General features: G+C 31.8%; 5 protein-coding genes and 1 long non-coding RNA gene across 8 annotated transcripts in view; 3 read left to right on the top strand and 3 right to left on the bottom strand.

Annotated features, from left to right (window-relative positions):
* Positions 1–6822, bottom strand: part of LOC110998692 (G protein-coupled receptor kinase 2) — a 38161-nt gene extending 31339 nt beyond the window's left edge. For both annotated transcript variants that reach the window (XM_022267827.2, XM_022268638.2), the window contains exons 1-2: positions 6269–6822; positions 3074–3169 (exon numbers count right to left, since the gene is read on the bottom strand). In XM_022267827.2, coding sequence (XP_022123519.1) covers positions 3074–3169; positions 6269–6320 — 148 coding nt within the window. In that variant the 5' untranslated portion in view covers positions 6321–6822. The remainder of the gene's footprint in view (positions 1–3073; positions 3170–6268) is intronic.
* A 369-nt stretch (positions 6823–7191) lies between these two features.
* Positions 7192–11039, top strand: LOC110993500. Its single transcript, XM_022259827.2, has 3 exons — positions 7192–7511; positions 7898–8051; positions 8198–11039. Exons 1-3 carry the CDS (start codon positions 7316–7318, stop codon positions 10893–10895), a joined length of 3048 nt encoding a protein of 1015 aa, XP_022115519.2. The 5' UTR covers positions 7192–7315; the 3' UTR covers positions 10896–11039.
* A 1630-nt stretch (positions 11040–12669) lies between these two features.
* Positions 12670–13115, top strand: LOC123690656. The gene is made up of 2 exons (XR_006751254.1): positions 12670–12862; positions 13006–13115. It is a non-coding gene; the product is annotated as an uncharacterized LOC123690656 (long non-coding RNA).
* Positions 13116–16014: 2899 nt separating this feature from the next.
* LOC110995713 (THO complex subunit 3) lies at positions 16015–18600 on the top strand. The gene is made up of 7 exons (XM_022263421.2): positions 16015–16317; positions 16492–16613; positions 17038–17173; positions 17423–17526; positions 17730–17891; positions 18086–18186; positions 18260–18600. Exons 1-7 carry the CDS (start codon positions 16114–16116, stop codon positions 18415–18417), a joined length of 987 nt encoding a protein of 328 aa, XP_022119113.1. The 5' UTR covers positions 16015–16113; the 3' UTR covers positions 18418–18600.
* On the bottom strand, positions 18598–24879 carry LOC110996509 (NADPH-dependent diflavin oxidoreductase 1). Of its 2 annotated transcripts, none has more exons than XM_022265426.2 (8): positions 24274–24879; positions 23320–23609; positions 22924–23107; positions 20371–20591; positions 20107–20224; positions 19571–19653; positions 19169–19395; positions 18598–18903 (listed from the first exon to the last, which is right to left on the bottom strand). In XM_022265426.2, exons 1-8 carry the CDS (start codon positions 24656–24658, stop codon positions 18690–18692), a joined length of 1722 nt encoding a protein of 573 aa, XP_022121118.2. In that variant the 5' UTR covers positions 24659–24879; the 3' UTR covers positions 18598–18689. The 2 variants fall into 2 exon arrangements, with proteins under 2 accessions (XP_022121118.2, XP_022120304.2); XM_022264612.2 differs by having other exon boundaries at positions 19571–19725; positions 24274–24877.
* LOC110997872 (U3 small nucleolar ribonucleoprotein protein IMP4) lies at positions 20780–22671 on the bottom strand. The gene is made up of 6 exons (XM_022266633.2): positions 22349–22671; positions 22066–22228; positions 21835–21967; positions 21495–21633; positions 21242–21363; positions 20780–20987 (listed from the first exon to the last, which is right to left on the bottom strand). Exons 1-6 carry the CDS (start codon positions 22533–22535, stop codon positions 20802–20804), a joined length of 930 nt encoding a protein of 309 aa, XP_022122325.1. The 5' UTR covers positions 22536–22671; the 3' UTR covers positions 20780–20801.
* Positions 24880–25504: the final 625 nt, after the last annotated feature.

The following is a 25504-nucleotide window of genomic DNA, read 5'->3' as shown; positions in this document are numbered from 1 at the left end:
GGCCCTAAGCGCGACTGTGGGAAAACTAGGGATGCCAGATATTATAAAATAGCAACAGAAAACATCCGAGAGCAATAGTGGGTTCCCCACGATTCCATGGACACATCTTCCATACATAAATAGAAAATGGAAAAGGAATCGGTATTACTATCGCAATTAAAAGTTACAAATTACGGAAAGAAGTAAAAGTGAATTCTTTACTTACATTGATTTCAACCAAAATTCTATACGCAAAATAGATTTTAGATCTAAGTCTTAAGCATCGTTTCTCAACCATATGTTGAGATTCACGAAAAAACCAAAAAAATAATTAAAACAGTCTTGCGTCACTGTAAAATTATAATACCTTGCATAGCGCGCTATTTTTAAAGAATCTTTAGTACCTATAAGTACTTAGTTATATGTAGTTTGTATTTTTTATTTTTCAACAGAATGCGATCTTTTTCATAAACGAACCGGCCCCCCCCCCCCCTCTAATTACAAATCAAATTAAAATCATTTATTAATATAGGTAAAACAATATACACTTATGAACGTCAAAAAAGAAGTATATATTAAATGCTTCTTATTTTACATTTCCTGCCAGTTCTCAATACAAGGGCGTTGAACAGAAGAGAAGAACTAGCAATAAACTCTCTGCCGCTCTTTTTAATCGCCATTTTTTTTGTTTTACACAATGATTGTAAGGAGCGGCAATGTTCCATGAGATCTTATGTAATTAATAATAATAAAATAAATAAAACATTCTGATTTGACTTTGTACGAACTTAGAGGTATAGACACGTGCATAGATTGACGTATTACGAAGAATTAACCATATGGGTTATAGTGCAATGTTAATGTCTTATTGTGTTTTAAATGTTATTCTATTATCATTTATTTCGTAACATAAATTATATATAACAAAATACCATTATACTAAAGATATAATCAAAGTTGGAATACGTAAACTATACATAGGTTCAACCATACGAAAACAAACATTTAGCTAAAAAATCAAGTTCCCTGTAAAATGAGGGATACTTCTATTTGTGTAAGCCCTGACACATTGAGGTAATAAGGTACTTCCTGCGTGGCTTCGCGGGTCACGCGATAGGGAGCCATCGTTACTAATTAAAGCCGTTAACAAATCGTAATGCCGTAGTAAAGGCTTATGGTGGTTTCACTTATAACGAAACTTAGCCAAGTAAATTCGCGCATGTACTTCAGTAGGAAAATACTTGAAAACGACTTCTGCGCATCTATTGACTCTGAACAACTTATTTGCACAGACCAATCGCAACGTTAGGGTGAAGTTTTATGACACCACCCGTTTCATACAAACTAATAAAAAGCACTATTTTAAAAACTAATCTATCTTGTGTCATTATAGCGCAAATAGAATACAACGGAAAGAGTATGATTAACATAAAACAGTGCAATAATTTATATAAATAAGAGTATGACTATATGATACGAAATATTACTATTTGTGTTTAAACCGTTTTTAGGGCTGTATCGTTATAACATAAACGTATCGTCGTAGAATACGTGATACCAATAACATATTCAGATCATTTCCAATTTCGTTTGAATTGAGGAATAAACAAAATGTGCACTTTACCTATGTGGTCAAAGTAAAAAAATAAACGTAATTAATTCGTAATATACGAATTAAATAACAATTTATAGCAAAAGCAAACTCGCAACCGTCATACGTTTAGTTACAACTAAATTTGTAATCCCAAAGGGAAATAACAAGCTACTTGTTATCTTTTCCGTTCAAAGTTGTACTTTGTGAATAAAGTATAGAATACTTTGCTGCTGTGCAAGTTTCGCTGAATATGTTTAAAGTTGGAAACTCACACACCTCTTGAATAGAAAATTGTGTCATCAGAGAAATGGAATAATGGAGTCAATCTTTTTTTTTATAGAACAGGGCAACCCTAAACGGGCAGGAGGCTCACCTGATGTTAAGTAATACCGCCGCCCATGGACACTCTCATGGCTCGCGAGAGCGTTGCCGGCCTTTTAAGAATTAGTACACTCTTTTCTTGAAGGACTCTTCTTTAACCGTTTTCTTTTATATATGACAAAGGTGCAAAAATGCATTTACACATCCTGCCAGTAAAAACCTAATCAGTCGCGGAAGTGATACCACATGTAACCACAATGGTTGGCTCTAAAACGTCCGAATCAGGACACTGGTAATTACATTCTACCGGGACCTCAGCGGTTCAGCTATATGTGGTCGCCATATATACATGGGTGACAGGATACTACTTCTCTCAAAATTACGATAAGGATTTCTTAAAGTTCATAAACCAAATATTCCTAGCGCATAAGCAATCGAGATATAAGTAACGTTATCTGATAATAGTTTTTGTGTTGAAATGAATTTGCGGTGGTTATATTATAACTTTAATTAAGGATCAAGATTACAATTGAAAAATATTCGTTAGTTACGTGATATAATAATATCGGCTAATTGATTAATAGAATTTACAATTTGAGTTTAATCCCCCTTAAAATAAATCTATCAAATTGTTGGATTTCAAGTTATGCTAAAGAGTCTCTTTAAAACAGCTTAAATATAATTTGACATTAGTAAAAACTAATAAATTTCATAATAAAGTTAAATATATACATATTATAACTATTTAAAAGCAGGTTTATTTTATATAAAAAACTAGAATTCTTCTCTAAGACGTAACTTACAAATGTATGATTTATGTTTCTGTATAACCTCAGTTATTACGATCCTCTCATACATAACGCAAGAATCTATAGGACGCGGTATTGTTGACAGATCTTTTGTTTCGAGTTGTGCATTTGTAGAACTATAAATGAATCGCTATTATTAGAAATGCCTTTTAAGAGTGGCATCTATTGAATACTACCAGACGAACAGTTTAAGGTGACATTTATGAACTAAAAATACAAAAACACCAAATCTTCTACTTATTCTAGAAATCCATCTGTACTCGTAGAGTCTTTCAATAATAATGTATAATAATATCTAAGCTGACCCATACAATATTACGGATTGTGAAGGCGGGAATAAGAGATATATAGAGTGGAAATGGGCACTTACCTATTGTTGTCTTTATGTCTAGGCATTGCGATATGTGAGGGAACTGAAGTATCTTCCGCCATTTCTTGCTTTTGCCCTTGTTGCTATCGGAACCGCCTGAGAATACAAACAATTTTTAATGTAATTTCAGAGGTTATGAAATATATAATTGAAACTCATTTAAGGTTACATTTATTAATTCAAAAAAATATTACGCTAAGAAATGATTTTTATAATATAAACAGTATTCAGAAGCTTTAAATTTTAGGTATTAGGCAAAATACAAACAGGAAGCAATATATCGTAGTGATGCTCATGATCACAAAACCAATTTGTGAATATCTTACTGAGAGAATCGTTTCTTTTCAATTCTCCTAAAAATAGACTGTCATACAAAATGAAGCTCTAAGCAGGCGGGTCATTAATATTAAGAAATAACAATTGAGGTTTATTTGTTATTGTTTGTTACAAGTTGTTTTTTATAAGATAAATCTACTAATTTGCCTTAATTAAATTATTAAGGCAATTAACTATCTATAAATGAAATTAGTTCAATATATCTCTAAACAAAGACATCGCTTGCGCAACGTATTGACGCAACGGCATTACGTAAACACAGCAAGATTTATAATTGAAATAAATTTCAATACAAACTGGATCTTGGCCTCTAGTTCGTGTAATTAGAGCAATGTACACATTACACTATGTGGAGAAGGGTACTTTACGATGTCTAGATAAAAGCATTGATATGAAATACAGTCTCTATCTGGTTCTAATAAAACCATATAGAAATAGACGTACTACGTTTACGCTTCATAAATGGTGTTTAAAAGAAATTAATTTTTCGCACTTTAGAACACATGAAAAACAAAATACCAAACACAATAGTAATTTTGTATTTTAAGACGGTTGTTTAAATCAAGGTAATACCAAGAAACAACTCATAAAATAATATGCTTATGCCACGAGATTGGCACTATTTTAAAACATATCTCTAACACACATTGAGCAGCCTCAAATGTGAATGAAGCTCATCATACAGAAAAAAAATTGTTTCTTTAAAGTACTTGACGTATCCACTCGATTCGTTTGATCTTTGTTCGATGCTATCTGATCGAAACAGATTTGTATTCCAAGTTTCAGGAAAGCTGTTTCTCTCTTTGACAGTGATAGGATCTGCTTTTTCTATTGATTGAAGGCAATGCTCACTTGTACTCGAAATACGTGTTCTTTAATGAATTAAATATCCGGAGACAATAGAATTATAACCCTTACATTTAGCACAATATTTTTGTAGTATTAATTAACATGGATTTCAGTGAAATAATATTTTCTAAAATATAATGTATGTGAATAGCTGAGTTCGTCATCATATTAATAATTTACTTTTACGTGTACTGTGTCTTTGTCAAGTTAAGATGCGTTCATTTCGAAATTGAATTTTCTTTGTTTTTTGCATTAAATCACGAAGTTTTACATTTTCTTTATTTGAACCAACCTTATTCAAAATTATTTCTAAAAATTGTGCTACGAGTTTTGTAGCCGTCGCAACAAAAAAAATCAGTTTAAAAAAAACACAGTCCACAGTCGTAATCACAGCCCAGCTACTACTCATTATTTAATCAAAACTGAACAGATTGTACGTTTGACCTTGTTAAATAAGGGAGTAAGATGTTAGACGAACAGCGCCAAATTAATTTTACCCTTTAATTAACCCCAGTCAGGCCTCGGGATGTTACAGCTAATATTCCTTTATAAGATTCATTATTAGTCAAGTATGCGAAAATAGAACATTTTTTTAAATTAAAATATTAAACAGAAGATCTTTTTGTAGCTTTTACTTTTTATAATACAAAATTTCAAATTAATAAGTCATTGGAAATATTGCAAAACACACAAATCAGTAAAGGTAGTCTTCCTAGGAATAGTCTTCCTGATCTACACAGATTTAAAAAAACTTTCTACCAAGAAACCGAAGTTGTTGAAATAATATAGCCTATGTTTTTTTAAACTGTTCAATAGTATTGACAGAGATAAATATCAGGTGGTTTGGTTATAGATAAAGATTAAGACATAAAAGATAAAACATTTATACAATATAAACACTCATGATAGAAAATATATATCAAATCAAAAATCATTAATAAAAACTTATGGTAAGTGTAACATGGTGGTTACAGTTATTATGTATATCAAAAATGTATGTATACTTCCACTCTTTTTAATTTCCAATTTATTTAGATGCCTGTTAAGAACTATGAACATTACACCACGGTCCACATCATATCTTTAAACCAATTAATAATGAATTACAAATTTTTAAAGTAACTTGCTATGAATATCATTAGTCTCTATATTCAACTATTCTTTGAATTTTTATGTAAGGTTGTTCTATGGATGCAAATTGAAACATTTTTTGAATTAAACATGTCAATGGGGATGTCTGATAGATGATGGCTGCAGAATAATATAAAGTTTAAAAATAAATATTACAGTCAATAGTCCTTGATTAGGGAATTTAAAATTTGAAAGAATATTGTATTTGAGAATTGTTAACAATTTTAAAACTTATATATAAAGGATTTAAAAATAAAATACTGTTGCTGTCTGACAATCTGTAGTCTTTTTTTATCTCTTCGCATTATAAAAGTTATCAAAATTCAATATCCTCTGTATTAATCTTTAGTATACTTGACATATATTAAATATTGAAAATTTGTCAGCAGATTCTACACTAAGTAAAATATGCAAATTTAAATAAAGAATATCTGTCACAATTAATTATCTATAAAATAATATTTTTTTTATTAAGTCTGTATATAATGAAAATGAATTACTTATATATGTCTTAGTTACACATGTAGCCTATATAACATCAATAAGTTGTAGAAGTGAAAATTATGATTATAAGAATCTTAGCTATAATGAATTATTTAAATTTATGCAATCATAAGATTTGGCAAAACAAAACAATGTTTTATCTTGAGGTAAATAATAGACGCATGAGTTAACGTTACGGTCATCGCATCGAGATAACGCGGTACATTAATGTAATTAATTGATTGCTCTCTTTTAACACGGTTACACGATTATAAGGGCATTGAACTATCTCGCTTACGTCGTAAACACATAACAAAATATTTTGCATACAAAATCCACGCTCATGAATTATTCGCACCTATAATTTAAATTTCAAATAAGTAGTTACGTACGTACCCTCTCTGGCTTTCAAGTAAACAGTGTTGGCTACGATATTTTCTAATTCCATCAGTTCCAGTGTGGCGGATTTTATCGTAGACCCTCCAGGAAGTTATTATCCGCCTATGCGGCCGATCTGCCGCCTTCGACGCGTGCGAAATGCCGCCCATCAATGAACAACAAGAGATCACAAGAAGAACTCAACACTACACAACATTAGCTTTCGTCAGCTAATTATTAAATGCACATAGATAACACGCACAAGTCACAACCCTTCCAAGACAACAACTAGTTACCGATTTCTCAGAGGGGTGTGACGGTTCACAGAGGTGAAGCCTTAAAATTAACAATTGCTAACTGGTTATGATACAATAAACGCCGCGAGTGAGGTTACCCGGTCTCTTTCTTTCAATTATAGGATTTATAGAACACGCCCCGCGAAACCAACAACTTGACGACGGCACCAATAGGCCACACATAAATTGATACAATTAACAATTTGTTCACACTTCACAACTCACAATGAGCTCGTAAAAGTAGGTCTAGTCACCACTCACCAATGGGTGGTACGTGCCAAATGCTAAATGCTAATGCCAGATTTAAGCAAAGTGACAACTGACAGTCGATATAAGTAGCATACCCTATGGATATGGACACGGATACGCATTATATCCTAATCCTATGCCATCCCTTCAGCAAATCCTAAAAGAAACTTGTTGAGTTTTAAACCAGAACTCCCTTCCTTCGGGTTTTATTAGTAAAAATTCATTTTATTTAATATATTAATGTTACCAAAATAACCAACAGTTGATCTTTCAGTCTCAATCAAAAAATCATTTTATGTTTAATTATATTATATCCCTATTTCAATTAATTATTTGCAGTCTATAAAATTATAACTTCTGATTCAGATATAAAAATTGCTCATGGCCTCATGGCAACACTGGGCAGCTGTTTTTGAAACCCAATGCCAAGTGCCGACCAAAACACAACTTTATGTCAATTTCACGTGGGTTTTAATAATCGAAGGCTTAATAGGTTTTAGTTTGTAATATATTAGCAAATATGAAATCAAGTGCATGTAACGTATGTGGCGGCACAGATTTGAATCTTGTAGATGGCTTTTATTATTGTGTTGAGTGTGGTACGCAAGACCAAAATATTCAAGAACGTATTGTTGAAACGGTTGTCTTCGCTGATGGCACTCATGCTAAATATACCACTAAGAAAATATATCACACTAGAAATGATGAGGTAGAAAGTAAGGATGCTACATATATTTATCTTTTGGTTGCGCATTATACTAGTTTAAAGCCAAGGTGTACTGATAACTTTAAAAAATTGTTTTCTGAATATTACGAAAAAGATTCACAATGTATTATGATTTTTATGAATCATGGATTGAAATAGCTACAATGACACATAGTCATGTGCTAGAAAAAAAGTCTTTCACAGTTCACAGTTTCACAGAAAATTTATTTTACCATGAACGCTGGCCATAAAAACAAAAACTCCAATTTCCTTATAAACAAAGGACACAAAGTAAACTGAATTTATTGTAATTAGTTTAGCATCTTTTGGATTTAAGATATGGTTGTTACTTATTTGAGCAAACATCTATTACATAAATATTTAATTGTATTTTAGTGAGTGCAGAGTGGTACAAATGGCATGCATATAACTTTATTATATCAGGATTAACAGATGAATTGATTGCCGCTGGTGCTAAACCAAGTGTTAGAAACAAAATTCTATGGATTTGGACAAGATATATAAAGAAGTATCAGGTCAAGCAGACTGAGTATGTACTCTGTAGAAACTCTTAAACTATATAGATTTGCAAAACATGCTATATAATATGCAATTGAATAGCTGAAAGGGCCCAATTAGTGATATCTAGCCAAGTTCTTTGTTATCTTATTGATGTTTAATATGTTATTTTTGCAGGCTGTTAGGAGAGTTCTTCAGTAATGAGCATAAAGATCATAGAGAAGCAGATTGTAACTATTTATCTAAACATAATAAAGAAAAAGAAAACAATAATTTTAATACAGTAAAATCATTTTCTCTTGAAGACAGTAAAATATGTTGCTCAATTACTTCTAAAGATGACGAACAGGATAATTGTCATTTATGTCCACAAGATGAAAATCAATGCAAAGAAAATAATAGTTATAAGGAAAAAAATGTTACACAAGATGATGATGATGAATTTCTTCTTGATAGTGATGAAGAAGCTTCCATATTATCAGATGATGACGATAGTAATGAGCATGATGAGTTTGGTTTTAAAAATGAGAAGAAGATAAGAAATATCTACAGAATTCACCCACTGAGAAAAGGTGTTATAATTGCTATATTCTATATTGCCTTAAATTTAGATAGAAGTCATATTCACTTATCTCATTTAAAAAGACTCTTAAAGAGTGAGCAAATAAATATTAAAAACTGTACAAAATATGTTCCTGAAGATCTGGATGTTAGAAAAATTCCACATTTTTTAAGATTTAGCAACTCATTATGGAATGAATATTCCACTACACAAATTTGTACTATTGTAAACAGTCTTTTTAATAACCTTGATTTAGGCTTACCTTTAATACCAGATATAAGAAAAATCATTGAAGATTTTATGACAGAGCTGTGTTTGCCAAGTGACTTTATGTGCTTAATACATTCATTGATACACCACTACCCATGTAGATACTTTAAAGTCAGCCAACAAATCAGAGAATTCACATTTATTGCTGATTTTGAAACTATTTGTATGGCATATGTAGTCATAGCACTAAAAATGTGCTTTGGCTTAGACTCTGATTATGAAGTTAGGCTGACTGATGTAGTTGATAAAATTAATGAAGAAAATAATTACCCAAAGGCGTTTAACATAAACTCAAATGCTGGGAGCACACAAAGACTGTTTTCTTTTAAAGACTGGTGTGCATTTCTAAGAACACGAAAAATGGTTGTATGCAAGCATAATTTATTCATGGATGATTATTGTCAGACCCAGATTGCTGATGACTATGTATTTTTAGAACATCTTCAAGAAAGAAAGAAACATAAAATGACCTTAGGACAAGAAATATCTATGGAGATTATTAATAAGATTCCAATAGAAGATAAAGTGTCCGTTATACCTAAAGATGAATTTAATCTGATTAACATCCCAATGACATCAGCAACAAATGTAATATTAGAATATTTACAAGATCCAGATGTACGGCTTGTGCTTAGTGAAGATTTTACTCAATATAGTCTTGATTATGTTACCAAATATTTAAGTTTAAAAGAACACAGCCTAGAAAGAAATATTATTCAAGGAGTAACTTTAGACAACAAAATTAAAAATCCGATAGGTCCCAAAGAAATGACAACATTCCATAAGACATCTAGGGAAAGTGAAAATGTAAGTGTATTTGTTAAATTTTGTGATAACGATGAGTATAATTTACTAAAATCAGAAAAAAATATAAATGGGTCTATGGACGAGAGTAGCTTCAATAAAGAATTTACAATTACTGAAGGTTATGAAGACTATAATAAAAGTAAATGTGATAAAGAATCGTCAGAAATTATCTTTAGCAATGAGAGATCAATAAAATTTGTCGATTATCCAAATGCGTGTATATACGATGAAGACGATAAAACTGAATTAAAAGAAATAATAAATGCAGTTTCTGTTGATCAGCAGTCAGAAAATGTACTTAATTCATTTTCTCTTGATCAAGCTGGAGAATCTACTGCTGAAACCTCAACAAATTTAACAACAGTTCCGAAACATCACGGAACTTACGATTTACCTCAGAACTTCGATCGAAAAGCTATCATTGATGAACTTATAAATATTGCACGTCAAAAACATAACATCAAACCCGTAAGAACGAGGAATGTATCTAAACCCCCGGAAAGGAAAAATACCTCATCTGTTCCAAAAAAGAAAAAAAAGGAAAATACTAATAATTATAACTTGTTATCGCTATATTATCAACGTTTACAGGAAGAAACTAATAAACATAATAATATAGGCCTTCCTCCCAATCAAAATATTTCTAACAACATTAGTATAAATAATGATAGTATAGGGCTACACAATACGACGATTCTTGATGATAATATTGAACCAAATGCAACTGGGATAATGGGAGATTCAGATGTAAAATTTTTGGAAAATAGCATTGAAGATAAGGATTTATCAACTGATGAAAGTGATGATGATTACACATTGCCACCCATAATTTCACATTTTGATATTCTAAATGGTAAAAGTATAACGGAATTAAATAAAGCTGTAAAAAATATACTCAGCAGAGAAATAGCAGAATGCGATGAGCCACCAGCAAAAAAAATTAGAAAAGATAAATCTAAATTAATACGCAAAATTGGGGAAAAAATATTTTGTGGTGACACAAAAGAATTAAAAGAATTTCCGTATTGGGTAGTTTGGTTCAATAACATGGGGCCTCGCGCTAATCATGTGCCATTCAATAAGAATCTATATCAGAGCTTTCCTCATAGTTTTACATTTGTTCTTCATCATTGTTCTATGATTATAGACTCATGTCCTTTTCTTATTTATAGAACAATGTACCATATAGAAAAACTAATTACTAAAGATCTAGGTAATATAAACTATGTTAGGTGATTTTTTAATAAACAAATGTTGGGAGGAGTTGCATATTAATTTTTAATAGACAAATAAAATAACTGTTGTTAAAGGACTATCTGTTTCTGAAACTGCATATTTTAATTATTATATTCTAGTCAAATAAAATTTTGGTTTAGTTAATGTGATTTATTTTACTGTTCACCTTATTATCACAATTCCGCCAAAGTCGCGTTCTAAGTCTTAACACGGTGAGTATTATTTTACTGTTACAGTTTATTTTAACTTTAAACAGAGAAAGTGAAGTGTTATGGTTCAGGTTCAGCAATTTTTGGAATTCGACTTATAAATTGTTTCAGTGATCACAATTATAATATTATTGCTATAATTGCTAAAATGTTTGTTTATTTTTTCCTTCATGTTGTAAGACTTACGGTCATATGTATAAAAACACGATTCCTCTAAAACACTCCTTTATTCAATCTGTGGTTACGTCTTTTCCTTGAAAAATCTCTACCACAGAAGATTTCAGGTTTATCGAGTGTTTTAAGGAATATCGTTTTTATAAATAAATCCGAAATAATTTTACCCTAAACACCGCCAACTTTCAATTAAGAGCAACACTAGGTTCGACGCCGTCACCGCGTCAGATAAGTTTGTGGGTCTGTTTTTTTTATAGAACAGGGTGCAAACGGGCAGGAGGCTCACCTGATGTTAAGTGATACCGCCGCCTATGGACACTCTCGATGCTAGAGGGCTCGCGAGTGCGTTGCCGGCCTTTTAAGAATTTTACTGTACTTATCTTTTCATATATTTCACATACATACCTAATAGGGTTTATATGACGGTCAAGCATTTTTTCATCAATAGGAGTTCATTATACTAATATTATATCAGATAAAGAGATCCTGGGGTGCTCCTCTTTGTAAATATGAATTCCAAAACCCTTTTCAGGTAGCGCGTAAGTTTGTAGGGTCTAGGGAAGCCGGTCATTTGCATAATGATTATCCTTCGCCAAACACTGGCACCCTTTTGAACGATGAATCTATCGAATCTACGCATTGCTATTAATTTCCAAATAGAAATTGTAGAATTAACTTCCATAGATTGGCCAAAATATGTACTCCATACACGTGTCCATGCCAAAAAAGTGCATGTTGTTATGCTCACCACGCCGCGCTCAACGACTTCGAATTTGTTCTCTTTGTAGAGTTCATATGCACTGGCGCTAATTATTAAAGATTTGAGGTGGCGCCTGGTACATAGTATCCCCCCAGGAAAGTACCAGTTCTCAGTTCAGTCAGATCCTAGCTGGTGCTTTCCTCGCTCGACGGATATGTGTCGCAATATAGCGAGGTAATGCTGCCAGAGTTAAAGGTACCACAGGGACCATTTATTATTTACTATGTAGGGTAATTATAGTATAGTAGTAGTAATATTTGATTGTTATGTTTAGGTTTTAATAAACAATATAGGTACATAGTTGCTTATATTGAGTAGGTAATCGGAGTGAATTAAAAAATTATATTTATCAGTTATATAGTATCAGAATTTTGGATTTGTAAACCCATTAATTATAAAATGTGAACTGAAGCTGAACTTCAGTCCAATTAATTTAAATATTATGTACGATTACGAGTTAGGAAACGCGCCTGCCATAAGTAGAAGAGTTTGTGTAACTTTATTAATAAGGTGTGTTATGTATATTTAGTTAGTGTTATTAATATAAAACCTGTATACTTTTATAAGCAGAAAAAAGTGAATTCTGTTTTCAAAATACAAATTGTCAAAAAATATTAATACTTCTGAAAAATATTTTACTATTTGCCAGGTGCGTGAAGGTTACACATTGAACGATTGTATTTAATTTAAGGATGATAGAAAAAAACATTTTTAACCTATCAATCCTTTTACGGACAAAATCAAAGTTTCATGTGCCTAAACGTAGTTTTGCACAGACAGGGCTAACTATATCTGGGCCTCCGAGGGTCCGTTGTTCTCATGGAGTGAGTATTAATAGGCTTTAAAATTTTCCTAATTAGCCAAATACTTTACCAATCCTACACACACCTATACAACAGCCGTATACATACCTACATTATGAATTGTTGTTTTCAATTGATTCCTACATTTCCTTTAATTTTTTTAGGAAAAGCTGGCTCACATGGCGTTTATTACGGCGTTTTGGCTCTCGCCAGTTCTATACTTTTTAACTCAGTTAAAAGTGTGGCGCCGTGAGTACATCCAAGGAAATGCTGGCTAAAAATTGAGTTATAATAAAAATAGAGAGGATTATTTTAATAAATTATTCGAGTTTCATTTTTAATGCCTGATAGACCAAAAGTGATTTTGACCCAGATTCGTAAACATTTCCTTTTATTAGTAGACTTTCGCTAAGACGCGAGCACGTCCGCACATGCATGGCTCTAAAGCAACTGATCGCGCGCTCTACCGGCTACCGCCGCGCTACATCGAGCCGCGAGCGAGCGAAAATTCTAAAGGTGTGGCTCGATGTGAATATTCGCATGAATATTTGTTCGTTTTGAGTATGCTCACAACACCTGAATATTCGCGATTCGCCTATGCTCCATCCCATGCACCGCACCCGTAGTTGCATTCAAAATGGCGGACGTAGAGGTGGTGGCGACTGCCTTGTAATAATAAGATAGGCATTCGCCAAAAAACCGACAGCCGAGTGGAGCGCGCTCGGCGCTCGTTTCGAGCTGCTCGGCTCGATGTACTGATATGCCGAATATATGACTTGTAACGTGCTCACATCGAGCGAATATTCAATGTCAGTCGCTACCTTTAGAATATGTATTCTATAGAATCTTTGTAAATGCACTAAGAATAATGAAGTAATGCTCTACGCCTGCTTATACTAAAGGAATTTGACATAGTAGGTATAGAATGAGTATTCGTCATCTGATGTAAATCGACCTTTAGATAGATATGAAAAAAGTCAAGTCAAAATCGGGCCATATCATTGTATGTTGATCACGATTCACTCATAAATTTGCCAGCTCAACATTGAAGTTTAATGGTGCAGTGCATCAATTTATTAAATCCCTTCGAAGAAATTACTAGAATAACAAGTTCTGGACTATCCTGCGTGTCAGAACTTGCATTCGTTTACTATTGTGTGATCAAAATATTTACAACAAAAACTAATTATATTTTTTAAGTGATGCTAAGACTGAATAAAGCTAATAATTACTTAAAAATATTTTTTTTATATCCAGTTTTTTTTATTATCCTGAAAAGTATCAATCTGATTATGAAATCCTGTCTATGGTACCAATTCGCTGCAAATCCGAATTATTTGGAACCTCATGCGATTGGTCCTCGGGGGTAGTCAATTGGGGTCCGGTATTTCCTTTCTATCCTTTAACATACGCAAAAATAAATTGCATATCGTTTAGAAACCTTAATTCACGACCCTGAATATTGTCTATTTACTCATTATTACCAGCGCATTTTAATCAACTTCGAAAAACCCGTGTATATCGTAGATAGAGTACAGAACTAGATGAGCTTCTAAAAAAACAATAATAACTAATAGCCCAGTCATATTAGGTAAGAAAAGGGGTCAACCTCGGAATGAAAGATAATAAGCTGCAAATTGGTATGAACCTTTGTTTTGTCATTCTAAATGTTGTCTCAAAAGTCACAATCGTTATCGTGTCCGCGTCTCAAGATATTCAAGGTCAAAGGTCACAAAAATCGGTTTTTCGCGAATATCTGGCTTCCTATCGGTTAAATGAGATTTGCATTTATTATAAAAGTTGTAGGCTATAAAATTCCCTACAACTTTTGTTTAAACTTTTTTTTCATACGACCAACCGTTTTGAAGGTAGAGCGCGAAGTGCACATCGTACAGACATAAACCTGTACAACTGTCAACACTTCCACCAACAAGTGTAGCAGCTCATCAACACATAAAACGTGTCTACTACCAGATTCAAACGTGGTTAGGGAAGGACTTAGAACCTCAAGAATGGGGCTGGATGCTTGAAAATGAAATCCTGGAGCCCATACGAACGTTATTACCTCCAGCACCAGCCGAACTACTAAACGTAATATTTTGCAATTGCAAAAATGGTTGTGGTTCCCGCTGTGGATGCAGAAAATCAGGGCTACAATGTTCTTTAGCTTGCGGCCAGTGCAACAGACAAGCTTGCCTCAACGCTTCACTGTATCCAAGTAATCCCGATGAAGAAAATACATATGATCCCGATATTCTGGAAGGTTTGGAGATGAACATGACAGATAATGAGGATGATGACAATGAATCGAACATTTTTGAGCGACAAGAAGAAGAAGAAGACGAAGAAGAAGAAGATAATTAGCTTCCATTTCCAATTTCATTACAATTAAAATCAACAAAGATACTTTTGATATTTGAACTCACATTTTGATAAATGTATATTATGCCGTATTTAATAATAAATAAAAATATGTGTAAAATATATACTCTTACTATCATTTTAACTTAAAATAAAACTAAAATATATAATCCAGAATTAATAATATTTTATACTTAAATAGTTAAATATGAAAAATTATATATAAATAATCAAGTTACTTACTTTAATTAATTAATTAATAGTTAGAACATAAATAATAGGCATTGTTTAATAATTATAATTATTGTAAATAATTGACTTTATAACGTACTGATAACCATAACTCACGCTTGACCTTGCATTAGGCCGTATATGACTGTACGATGTGCACTTCGCGCTCTACCTTCAAAACGGTTGGTCGTATGAAAAAAAAGTTTAAACAAAAGTTGTAGGGAATTTTATAGCCTACAACTTTTATAATAAATGCAAATCTCATTTAACCGATAGGAAGCCAGATATTCGCGAAAAACCGATTTTTGTGACCTTTGACCTTGAATATCTTGAGACGCGGACACGATAACGATTGTGACTTTTGAGACAACATTTAGAATGACAAAACAAAAGTTCATACCAATTTGCAGCTTATTATCTTTCATTCCGAGGTGAAACCCCTAATATGACTGGGCTATAAAGAGAGAAGGCATTATAACGTGAAATGCTTAAGCTGATGCTTGGTCTATACCATAGTCTGTCTACGGTACATTATATATAAATAGACTATAGAATATTGTTGTTATGTTATCCTATTCCTGTAGCTATATACTTAACATCTGTGTGAATATTGTTGAATGTTTGTAATTTACTTTTGAGATAACCTCCATTTGTGTTTTGATTACTTTAAGACGATAAAAATGAAAGAATCGAAGCAAGGACAAACCCCAATAGAAGATTTACAAGAGCTTCGTAATTATTTCGCTTCGCACAATGTAGTCCGAGAATACATTGCACATACATCGAAAGTACATTCTGTTGGCTGGTCTTGTGATGGTAGACGATTAGCTTCAGGATCGTTTGATAAAACTGTTGTAATTTTCAATTTAGAGAGGAACAGATTAGTAAGTTATTCATATTCATTTAATATCCATTATTAAAGAAATTGTTATAGCTTTCTCTTAACCGATTTCAATTTGGGTTTTTATTCCCTACTAATACTATTCATACCAACACGCAAGCCACTATAAAAATACTGCAACCACACAAGTTCTTATAAAATTATGCTTAATTTACAGGTTCAGGACTTCGTATTTCGGGGACACACGGGTTCGGTAGATCAATTGTGCTGGCATGCCTCTCATCCTGATCTGCTTAGCACAGCCAGTGGCGATAAATCAGTGAGGATATGGGACGCACGGTAAGATAATGTGCTATCTATGATCTTTGAAATCAGTTTACATATCACACTAGTGTAAGGTAACACATTATAAATATGGAAGCTCATAGATGTCTTTATTTTGCTTTTCTATGTGGTACTAACCAAAGCCCCTTCAGGTTGTAAGGTCATATCTTTGACAGTTATAGATTAATAGAAATGACACAGCTACTTTTTATGGAATCTAAATAATCTGCCACCACCGTTACATCCATCAGTGTTAAGTGTTAACCGTTTTATAAACAGATACAAATAATTAATTTTGATACTAAATACAACCAGTCTCAGTTGCTCAAAAGCAGGATCATTTTCTGCTTTACAATTACACACTCGCACACACAGTCATTAACACCTGAATTTATCTTTTTCCTTTTTATATGTGTCTTTTTTGTTTAAACAATTACAGATCACATAAATGTGCAGCTGCAATATCAACTAAAGGAGAGAATATAAACATAGCTTGGTCACCCAATGGTTCAACAATTGCTGTTGGCAATAAAGAAGATCTAGTCTCCTTTATAGATGCACGTAATTATAAAGTAGTAAGTTTTTTTATATAACTGTTTAATTCAAGTAGTGTCAAACCAGTGTGAGTAGTTCAGGGCGTAATTCATTATTACTATCACATTAAACATAGCCATCTAAGAAATTTGATCTAGGAGAATTCTTGTTTATTTTTTGGTTTTTTAATGCCATTACATTGGTTATGATAGTTTATTTTTTGCATTAATTAGGTACTCTTTTATTTTTAACAAAACTTTGATTTTCATTATGCTTCTAATGTTTTATAGGTCACGGAAGAACAATTTAACTTTGAAGTGAATGAAATTTCGTGGAACAACTCATCAGATCTTTTCTTCTTAACCAATGGTTTGGGTTGCGTACATATATTAACGTGAGTATTAATATCATATTTTTAAGCCTACCTGTTACTTTTATGTTATATTAAGATACTTTGAATAATATAGAAACTTCATTTTATTTTATATCATTCCATAGTTATACAACAAAAACTTTTTTGTAATGTTTTAATTAAAAGCTAAACTTTTGGTTAATTTGGTGACTAATTCTAGACAATATGTTCTTATATGGTTATAGGTATCCATCTTTAGAACTACAAACAGTACTAAAAGCTCATCCAGGCACATGTATTTGTATAGAGCATGAACCCACTGGAAGATATTTTGCAACAGGTTCAGCTGATGCCTTAGTGTCACTGTGGGATGTCAATGAATTGGCATGTTTAAGAGTGTTTTCTAGGTGTGTACTTTATACTATGTTTATATTTTAAAAATATTACATATATGTAGATGTTATATGTGTCACTTTAATATCAGTAACATAAAATTTAAGTAATTTTTTTTGATTAAGTGTGTAATCTTCACAATTTTCTTTAAAAAAACTATGTATTACAGTTATTCTTAAGTAATGGCTGGTTATAATATTATTTGCAGATTAGAATGGCCAGTCAGAACACTGTCTTTTAGTTTTGACGGACGATTGCTGGCTTCAGCCAGTGAAGACCACATAATTGATATTGGTGATACTGAAACCGGTATGTATATATTTTTTATCATAGCATGATTTTATGCTAAGGCTCTAATCCTTTAGTTTAATATTTTTATTAGGTGAAAAAGTAGCAGAAATTCCTGTACAAGCGGCAACATTTACTGTAGCATGGCATCCGTCTCGTTACTTAATTGCCTATGCTTGTGAAGATAAGGAACCTTCAGAAAGAAAACGTGATGCTGGTAACCTGAAATTATGGGGGCTGAGTAATAGCTAGCAAGTGTAAAAACAATGACTGTTTGGTGATATCTGAATTTTGTCAACAGTTTTTAAACTGTGTGGTCTCATTAAATAAAATTGTATCCCAATGAATTGTGATCTTAAAATTTTAAAAGTGAGTGCATTGTCTAATAAGTAATATAGTTTTAGTATTTAAGGTGTAAAATAAACAACTCCCAAAGTTCAAGGGCTTATTATTGATATTTGATTTTATAAAATACACAAATTGTGTGGATCAAGAATTGCATTCTTTATCTCCAACATTCTCTATTACCAAGTTTCGGTTTGAAATCTGCCAATATTAACCATATTTTCCATAAAACTATTAGCATTTTCTACTCCTTTTAACACATGTTCCACAAATGCATCTTTCACGTTTTTAGGCATATTCTTAGAGTTTCCAGATATATAGACATAAGCTCCCTGATTTATCAGAAGATTGTGTAGTTTATCTTTGTTTTCTATTATCTTATGTTGAACATATCTGAAACAAAAAAAACACTACAATTTTTTCTGGAAACAGCTATGAATTGCTATCACCCAACAATCTGACCCAATTATTTCATGATCAGCTTGTATTTAAAAAATATATATTTTAGTTCAATAAAATTAGCAATATATATTTTTATATCATTTACATTTATTGGAATTTCAAGTACATTAAAGTAGTTGTGCATACTGAGACTAGTTATCTTACTGAGATATGTAAATGATGTAATGAAAACACTTTTTATCTGTTAAAGACTTACATTTTATCTTCTTGGTCCCTAGAAAAGGCACAATATAGAGAAATCTTGTCATTCTTCTGCCACATTTGCAACTCATCTCTACAGTGAAAATCTCTATCCCTATACCGACAGCCAAAAAAAAGATGTATTATATTTTTATCAGCAATATTGAGAGCTACCCTTTCTTGAATCAAATTACGGAATGGAGCCAAGCCAGTGCCTGGACCTATTAGAATTAATGGTATATTCTGAAAAAAATTTACAATTAATTAGTCTTATGATTAGTTTTAGTAATCTTCCTAATGACATTGGAGGTTTATAAGTTTGGGTTGCTATTATATTAACCAACAAAAAATTGCCCTTGAGCGGATTTCACACATTTACACTTTGTTTAAAATTACATATTAACCAAACTAGACTTACCGCTGCAGGAAATTTAAGAACTCCTTTTTTGATCCAACCATACACTTTGTCACCTATATTTAATCCTTTCAACCAGTTGGAACCTAAACCCAGGCGTTGTTTTTTAATTTTAGTTTGATACTTCACTATAGCCACTAGTAATTCTATTTTACAACCTAAAGTTAAAACATAAAAAAATAAATAAATATGCTTGATACAATAAAAATAAACATAATTTCTGGTACCTTAGAATATTTGTCTTAATAAAGTCAAAGTTTTAATTTTAATACTCAAAACATTTTCAATTATTATATATTAATAATTATAAAATATATAATATAATAAAAACCAAATTACCACTGGAGTTCAAAAATTTACTTAAAATCAGCTTGAGACTTTTATATGTATCTTGATATTTCATGTAAATATGTGATGTTTCCATAAGTTTATAACTACTAAAACGATCAAAATAAATTTGATTTTTTTAGTAGTTACTAGTTAACAATTGTTTATCTCATTGTTATCGAATTATATATAAGGTGTCACAATTAAATTACCTTGTGCTGGTAAACAACTACTTGCAATAGAAAATGAGCGAGGTTTTATTGTGGAGAACAACTCAAATAGCACTTCTATAGTGAGATTTGATGCTGATCTGTGGAAGTCATGTAAAACCTGAAAGTATTATATTGTTAACTGGTTCCAACTATCTATAATTTCAAAGCACTGTCAATGATATATGAACTTATAATTACTACATTTAAAGTGCCAATGTATCTGCAAAAGCAATATTGTATATATAACTTAAGCTGAAATCATACCTCCAAAATAGTCCGTTTTGGTCTCCTGCAATAACTTAGCCACTCTTCCTGTCCCTCAGCAGAACTAAGTTCCCTACATTTGTCTCTCTCTAACCTATCATCTGATATAAGCGCTAGAAGAGAAAAGACATATTGCGTAGGAAATGCTTTTAAATCCCAATACTGTTCTGCTATCACATACATTGGTAAGGGTTGTTGGAGAAATTGAGGAACTGGCATGTCTAAAACAAAACATTTTATCTTTAAATTAATACATTCCTATATACAATTCTAATCTCTATAAATATATATTGTTAAAGGTTAATCAAAGTAATTTGTAGTACCTTAAGAAATTCAGGCCTTATTATTTTATATCTACTATCTAGTGGAATACAATTATTCAAAATATTTTAATAAATAAAAAACATGGTTCATAAAAAAATTTATTGAAGTCATTCTTCCTCCTGCCACCCGTCCTCGTCACTGAGGAATCGTCGTTTGGCAGCAGTGTTCATGTAGGGACGCAAGGCCCATTCGGTGTCAGCTGCTTCCAGGGCTTCTAAAGTGCCTAATTTTATCTCATACAGTTTCATTTGGAAGCGAGGACCTACTTCAGAGAGCTCTATTTCTTTACCAGCCTGTAAAACAGTATGATATATTTGAATAACACATCTGTGACATAATATTTTAAAGAAAAAAATTGCATTTAAAAAAAGATAATTTTGTAAGTTTTCTGACAAACACAAAATAATGAAATACAAGGAGAGAAAAAACAGATGAAGAAAAAGATTTGGCATTTCTTAACATAGACTTGAAAAAATAATGGTAGTTATTATATAACAATGACTTTAATTGCAGTTTCACTAATAACAGAAATTTCAACATAAGTTACCTTCTTATGTGTATGTTGTCTAAAGCAGATGTAATCATCATTATTGGCAAAAGTTATCACTCGCTTTGAGTCTGGCTTAGGTACTGGAAATAGGTACTTTAAAATACTCATTGTTCTTTTACCTGCAAAATAATTTTGTAAAAGACAGATCAATCCATAGTGACATTTCTAACATGTATTTTAACTGTAAATCACAGAAAACTGCAGCATGTTTTTTTATACTTAATTAGACTAGGTCATTTGCCGTACATACCAAGATCTGTTTTAAAGTTATGGAATATAAGGTGTGGGTACTGTTCACTCATGGGCCCTATATCTGGAATATCATGTCTCATCACCACACCTGACAATGTGAATGATGCTGTGGGGCCATAGGGAAGATGGCATATTACCTGCAATTTGTATTGAAACATAACTTTTTAGATATCCATACATCCATGTTTTATAAATTTAAGAAAGTTACACAGATACGATAATTTTCAAACTTTGTTTTGCTAGCTTTGAATTTGGTACTCAAAACTTGACATAACAGTGATATCATTTTTAAGAAAGGGAAGGAAAGCAAACCAAAATGAATGAGATAATCTACTCACCAAACTGTCAGGTACTCCTCTGTGTTCATGAACAACTATGAAATCTGTGACATCATTAGCTCGACAGGCATGAATGAGTTGCGACATTTCATAACCCCCACGATTCATACGTTGGCTATTAGGAAATATTAGTCTGAAAAGGTTAAAATTTGTTGTAGGTGTTTTCATCACATAAAATTCATATAATTTTGACTCAAGACAACTATTTTATTAATGATGTTAATAACAAACCTTAACTCTTTGACAAACATTTTAAGCCTTGCACTAGGCTCTCTGGATGTTGTAATCATAATCTTAGGATCTTCGACACCTGCATATCTATATTCATCATCTTGAGAGTTTAATGTGTTACCGCCGCCGCTGAAGCCACCAATTACTGCAGATTTTTCTGGACCTGGTGATAAAAAAATTATAATGCTAGGCTAAAAAAAGTTTTTTTTTTAAATATTTAGTATTTGAGGTTACAATTTAATAATATTGACATAATCCTCCTTAATCAAGATTGATATCCTACCTTTGTCTTCAAATTCTAATCTTTGTTGTAAGGCTATTGCTTCTTTCCTTAGGTCTCCGTGTATTGGAATATTCTCTTCTAAACATTTTTTTAGTTGATCTTTTTTAGCTTGAATACTCTTTTGTTTATCTTCTGCCGACTTCCTGTACAAATATTCGCGGCGCAATCGCGCTTGCCTCCGTAGCATATCGATTAATACTGTTTATATCCTGATTTAATTTGCGCAAATACAATAAAAACACGGTGCTAATATTTAACATATAATTCTACACAAAAATACACATGTTTAAGTTCAACTGACATTATACATACAGTGACAATAGACAGTTGATAATTCATGAATATATTCAGATGACAATTGCACAGACTTTTGTTAGTAAAGGTTATATCATGACGTTTAAATGAAAACCATAGCTAAAACATAATTCGCATTTCACGTTACAATTTAATTTATTTAATAGTAAGAATACCCACAAATCACAATGTTTACAGAACCATTTTAAAAAGTAAGCATCACTTATTCTTATAATTTGTAATCTACTGTAGCTAGAATGTAAAGCTAAAACGTCTCTTACCTTCATGATATTCTTCTATGTTTAACATGTAATGTGGTTTAATATCAATATTATGAGTTTCAAATATTCCAAAGAGATCCTCAATATCATCTTTACTATTTCGTGGTCTTATATTAAATACATCTCCAGGACAGTAATTAATGTTTTCTTTATTTACAGTTTTTAAGGAAAGTAATCTTACATCCTGCAAGAAAAGAAAAATATGAATGGGATTTATTTTGTTTTTTAATTGTAGTCTTTATACCATACTATAATTAACAATAAATGTTTTACACTTTTTAACTTAACACATACTGTATACCTTTTCAATGTAAATACCCACACTAAATTGTAACTTTAGACATTAATTAGAGTTTGTAAATAAATGTTATATCAATATTTCAGAAGTCAACTTACTTGAAAATGTGATTCATGTGTTGTACGAATATTACTTTCTATTTCCAAATATATGGGATTAACAAAATGATCAGTGTTAGTACTACCAAAGTACATATCTTTATTTAATCCATATTCAGATTTTATAGTATTGTTATTTTTAATTATTGTTGTTTTCCAACGAGGAACAAACTTTGTCACTCCAATATTTGGGTCAATTTTTTTAGGTGTGTTTAATTTTGCATAGAACTCTTCAATCCATGACATCAAAACAGCATCATGTCCTAAGTCATGTTGATAATCACAGAGAGCTGTAATGATAACTTAATCTTTAGATGTCTATCAATTTTCTATACTTTAAAATTAATGTGGCTAGATGCTGATAAGGATTAAAGTGGAAAAAAACATTAAATATTTAAAAGGTCACATTGACAAGTTAAACCAGCAGCTGATTTAGCGGTTATTTTTAATACATAGAAACTTTAAATGATTCTGACATCAATAGGACTTTTATTATGACTTTGACCACACAATCTATAAAGATAAAAATTTATAAATGAACCTGTATAAAAATACCAAAATTAGACTGTAGTTAAATTACATATATAGTATATTAAATCTGTAAAAATGTTGTTAAGTATATACATTATCTGCTGCTTAAAAAGACATTAAATGTCAGGGGCTTAACTTAGTTTATAACAAAAAACTAATTTTTTTGACATGATCTCAGTAATTTTCAGAGAAATTTAGTTCTTAACACTACTACAACTTACACTACTGTTAAAGGCCACACAGGCCCACAGGCCAAAATGAAATCTTTCAAGAATGTTATAGTATAATGGTAAGTATTGATTTAATTGCACACAGACAATGTTATTTGGTATAAGGTATATTGGTATAAGAGGTGATCATGCAGAGAGTGTTCAATTATTTGAACCATAGAAGGCTTATTCTACATAAGAAATTGATAGATACCAGTGTCCAGTAAGGGCTGCGCCCCTAGTTGCAAGAGACGCTTATGAAGCTTTTTGGCTGCAAAATTAAATTTATCATAAGATGAATCACCAAGACCAATCACTCCAAACTTGAGATTCACTAAAGAGTTAGATGGGAGGTTTTTTCGCAGCAAGAACTTCCAAAATGCCTTCATATTGTCTGGTTCCTCTCCTTCGCCAGTTGTTGCACATACGAATAGGGCATATTGTTCGTGGATAAGCTTCGATATTGGATAATCATCCATGGCCAGCACCGGGCCTTTTAGACCTAAGATTTTTGTAGTGCGCCAGATTCTCTCTGCAATTTCTTGAGATGTATAAGTCTGACTGCCGTATAAGATCACGATTCTTTCTGCCGTACACATTTTGCAAACGATGCAATACTTGACTTAACTTTAAACTATAAATATCGGGCCATTAAGATTTCACGGTATGAGGCATTAACTATAACAATTATTAAAAAAAGTATTCAATATATAAGTAGTATTTACTTAATATCTACAATTTGATTACTATTTTCAGTATTCTGATTTCTGAAATAACAATAAATATTCAGTAATCAGTTTTTTTTTTCAATTTATCCCTAATGGGAAAAGCAAAGGACTTTAGTCAGTAATCAGTTGTATCAAATATCATTGACACATTCACAATTTTTCATGTCAATTGCCAATAAGTAATAACACTCATTCACTTTCCCATTAGGGATAAATTGAAAAAAAAAATAACACTCATTCACTGTTTGATTAAAAATTTATAGATAAAACAACTATTTTTTACCATTTTTTATACGCGCCAAGGAAAGATCGACACTGTTTCGAACATTCTACCTATGTCTAATAATTCATTTTTAAACATAATAAAAGTACGCCAGGGGAGCCTGAAACAAGAATATTGGCGCAAGAGTGACACTTACGCGAAGAAAATTTCAAATACATATTGATGATATTGATCCTGCGGATAAAGGATAATTAAAAAAATATTATCCACCGATTTTCCTTCGATCGACTGATCATTTAACATTGGTTGGGACACGACTGAAACAATAAGTTTTATACTCAGGGTCTAGCGCTCTTACTCTGCAACTTCCAGCGATACCGATCTCGATCTTGGATTTTTTGAGGTTTTCAAACAATTTATTAACACAAAATAAATTAAAAGGTTGATACTTATATGTTTATTTTTTAGACACATATTTTTCAGGGCGGCTTACC

Source organism: Pieris rapae, chromosome 2 (genome assembly GCF_905147795.1).
Source record: "Pieris rapae chromosome 2, ilPieRapa1.1, whole genome shotgun sequence".
Classification (NCBI taxonomy): domain Eukaryota; kingdom Metazoa; phylum Arthropoda; class Insecta; order Lepidoptera; family Pieridae; genus Pieris; species Pieris rapae.
This window is presented reverse-complemented; position numbering and strand designations above follow the sequence as displayed.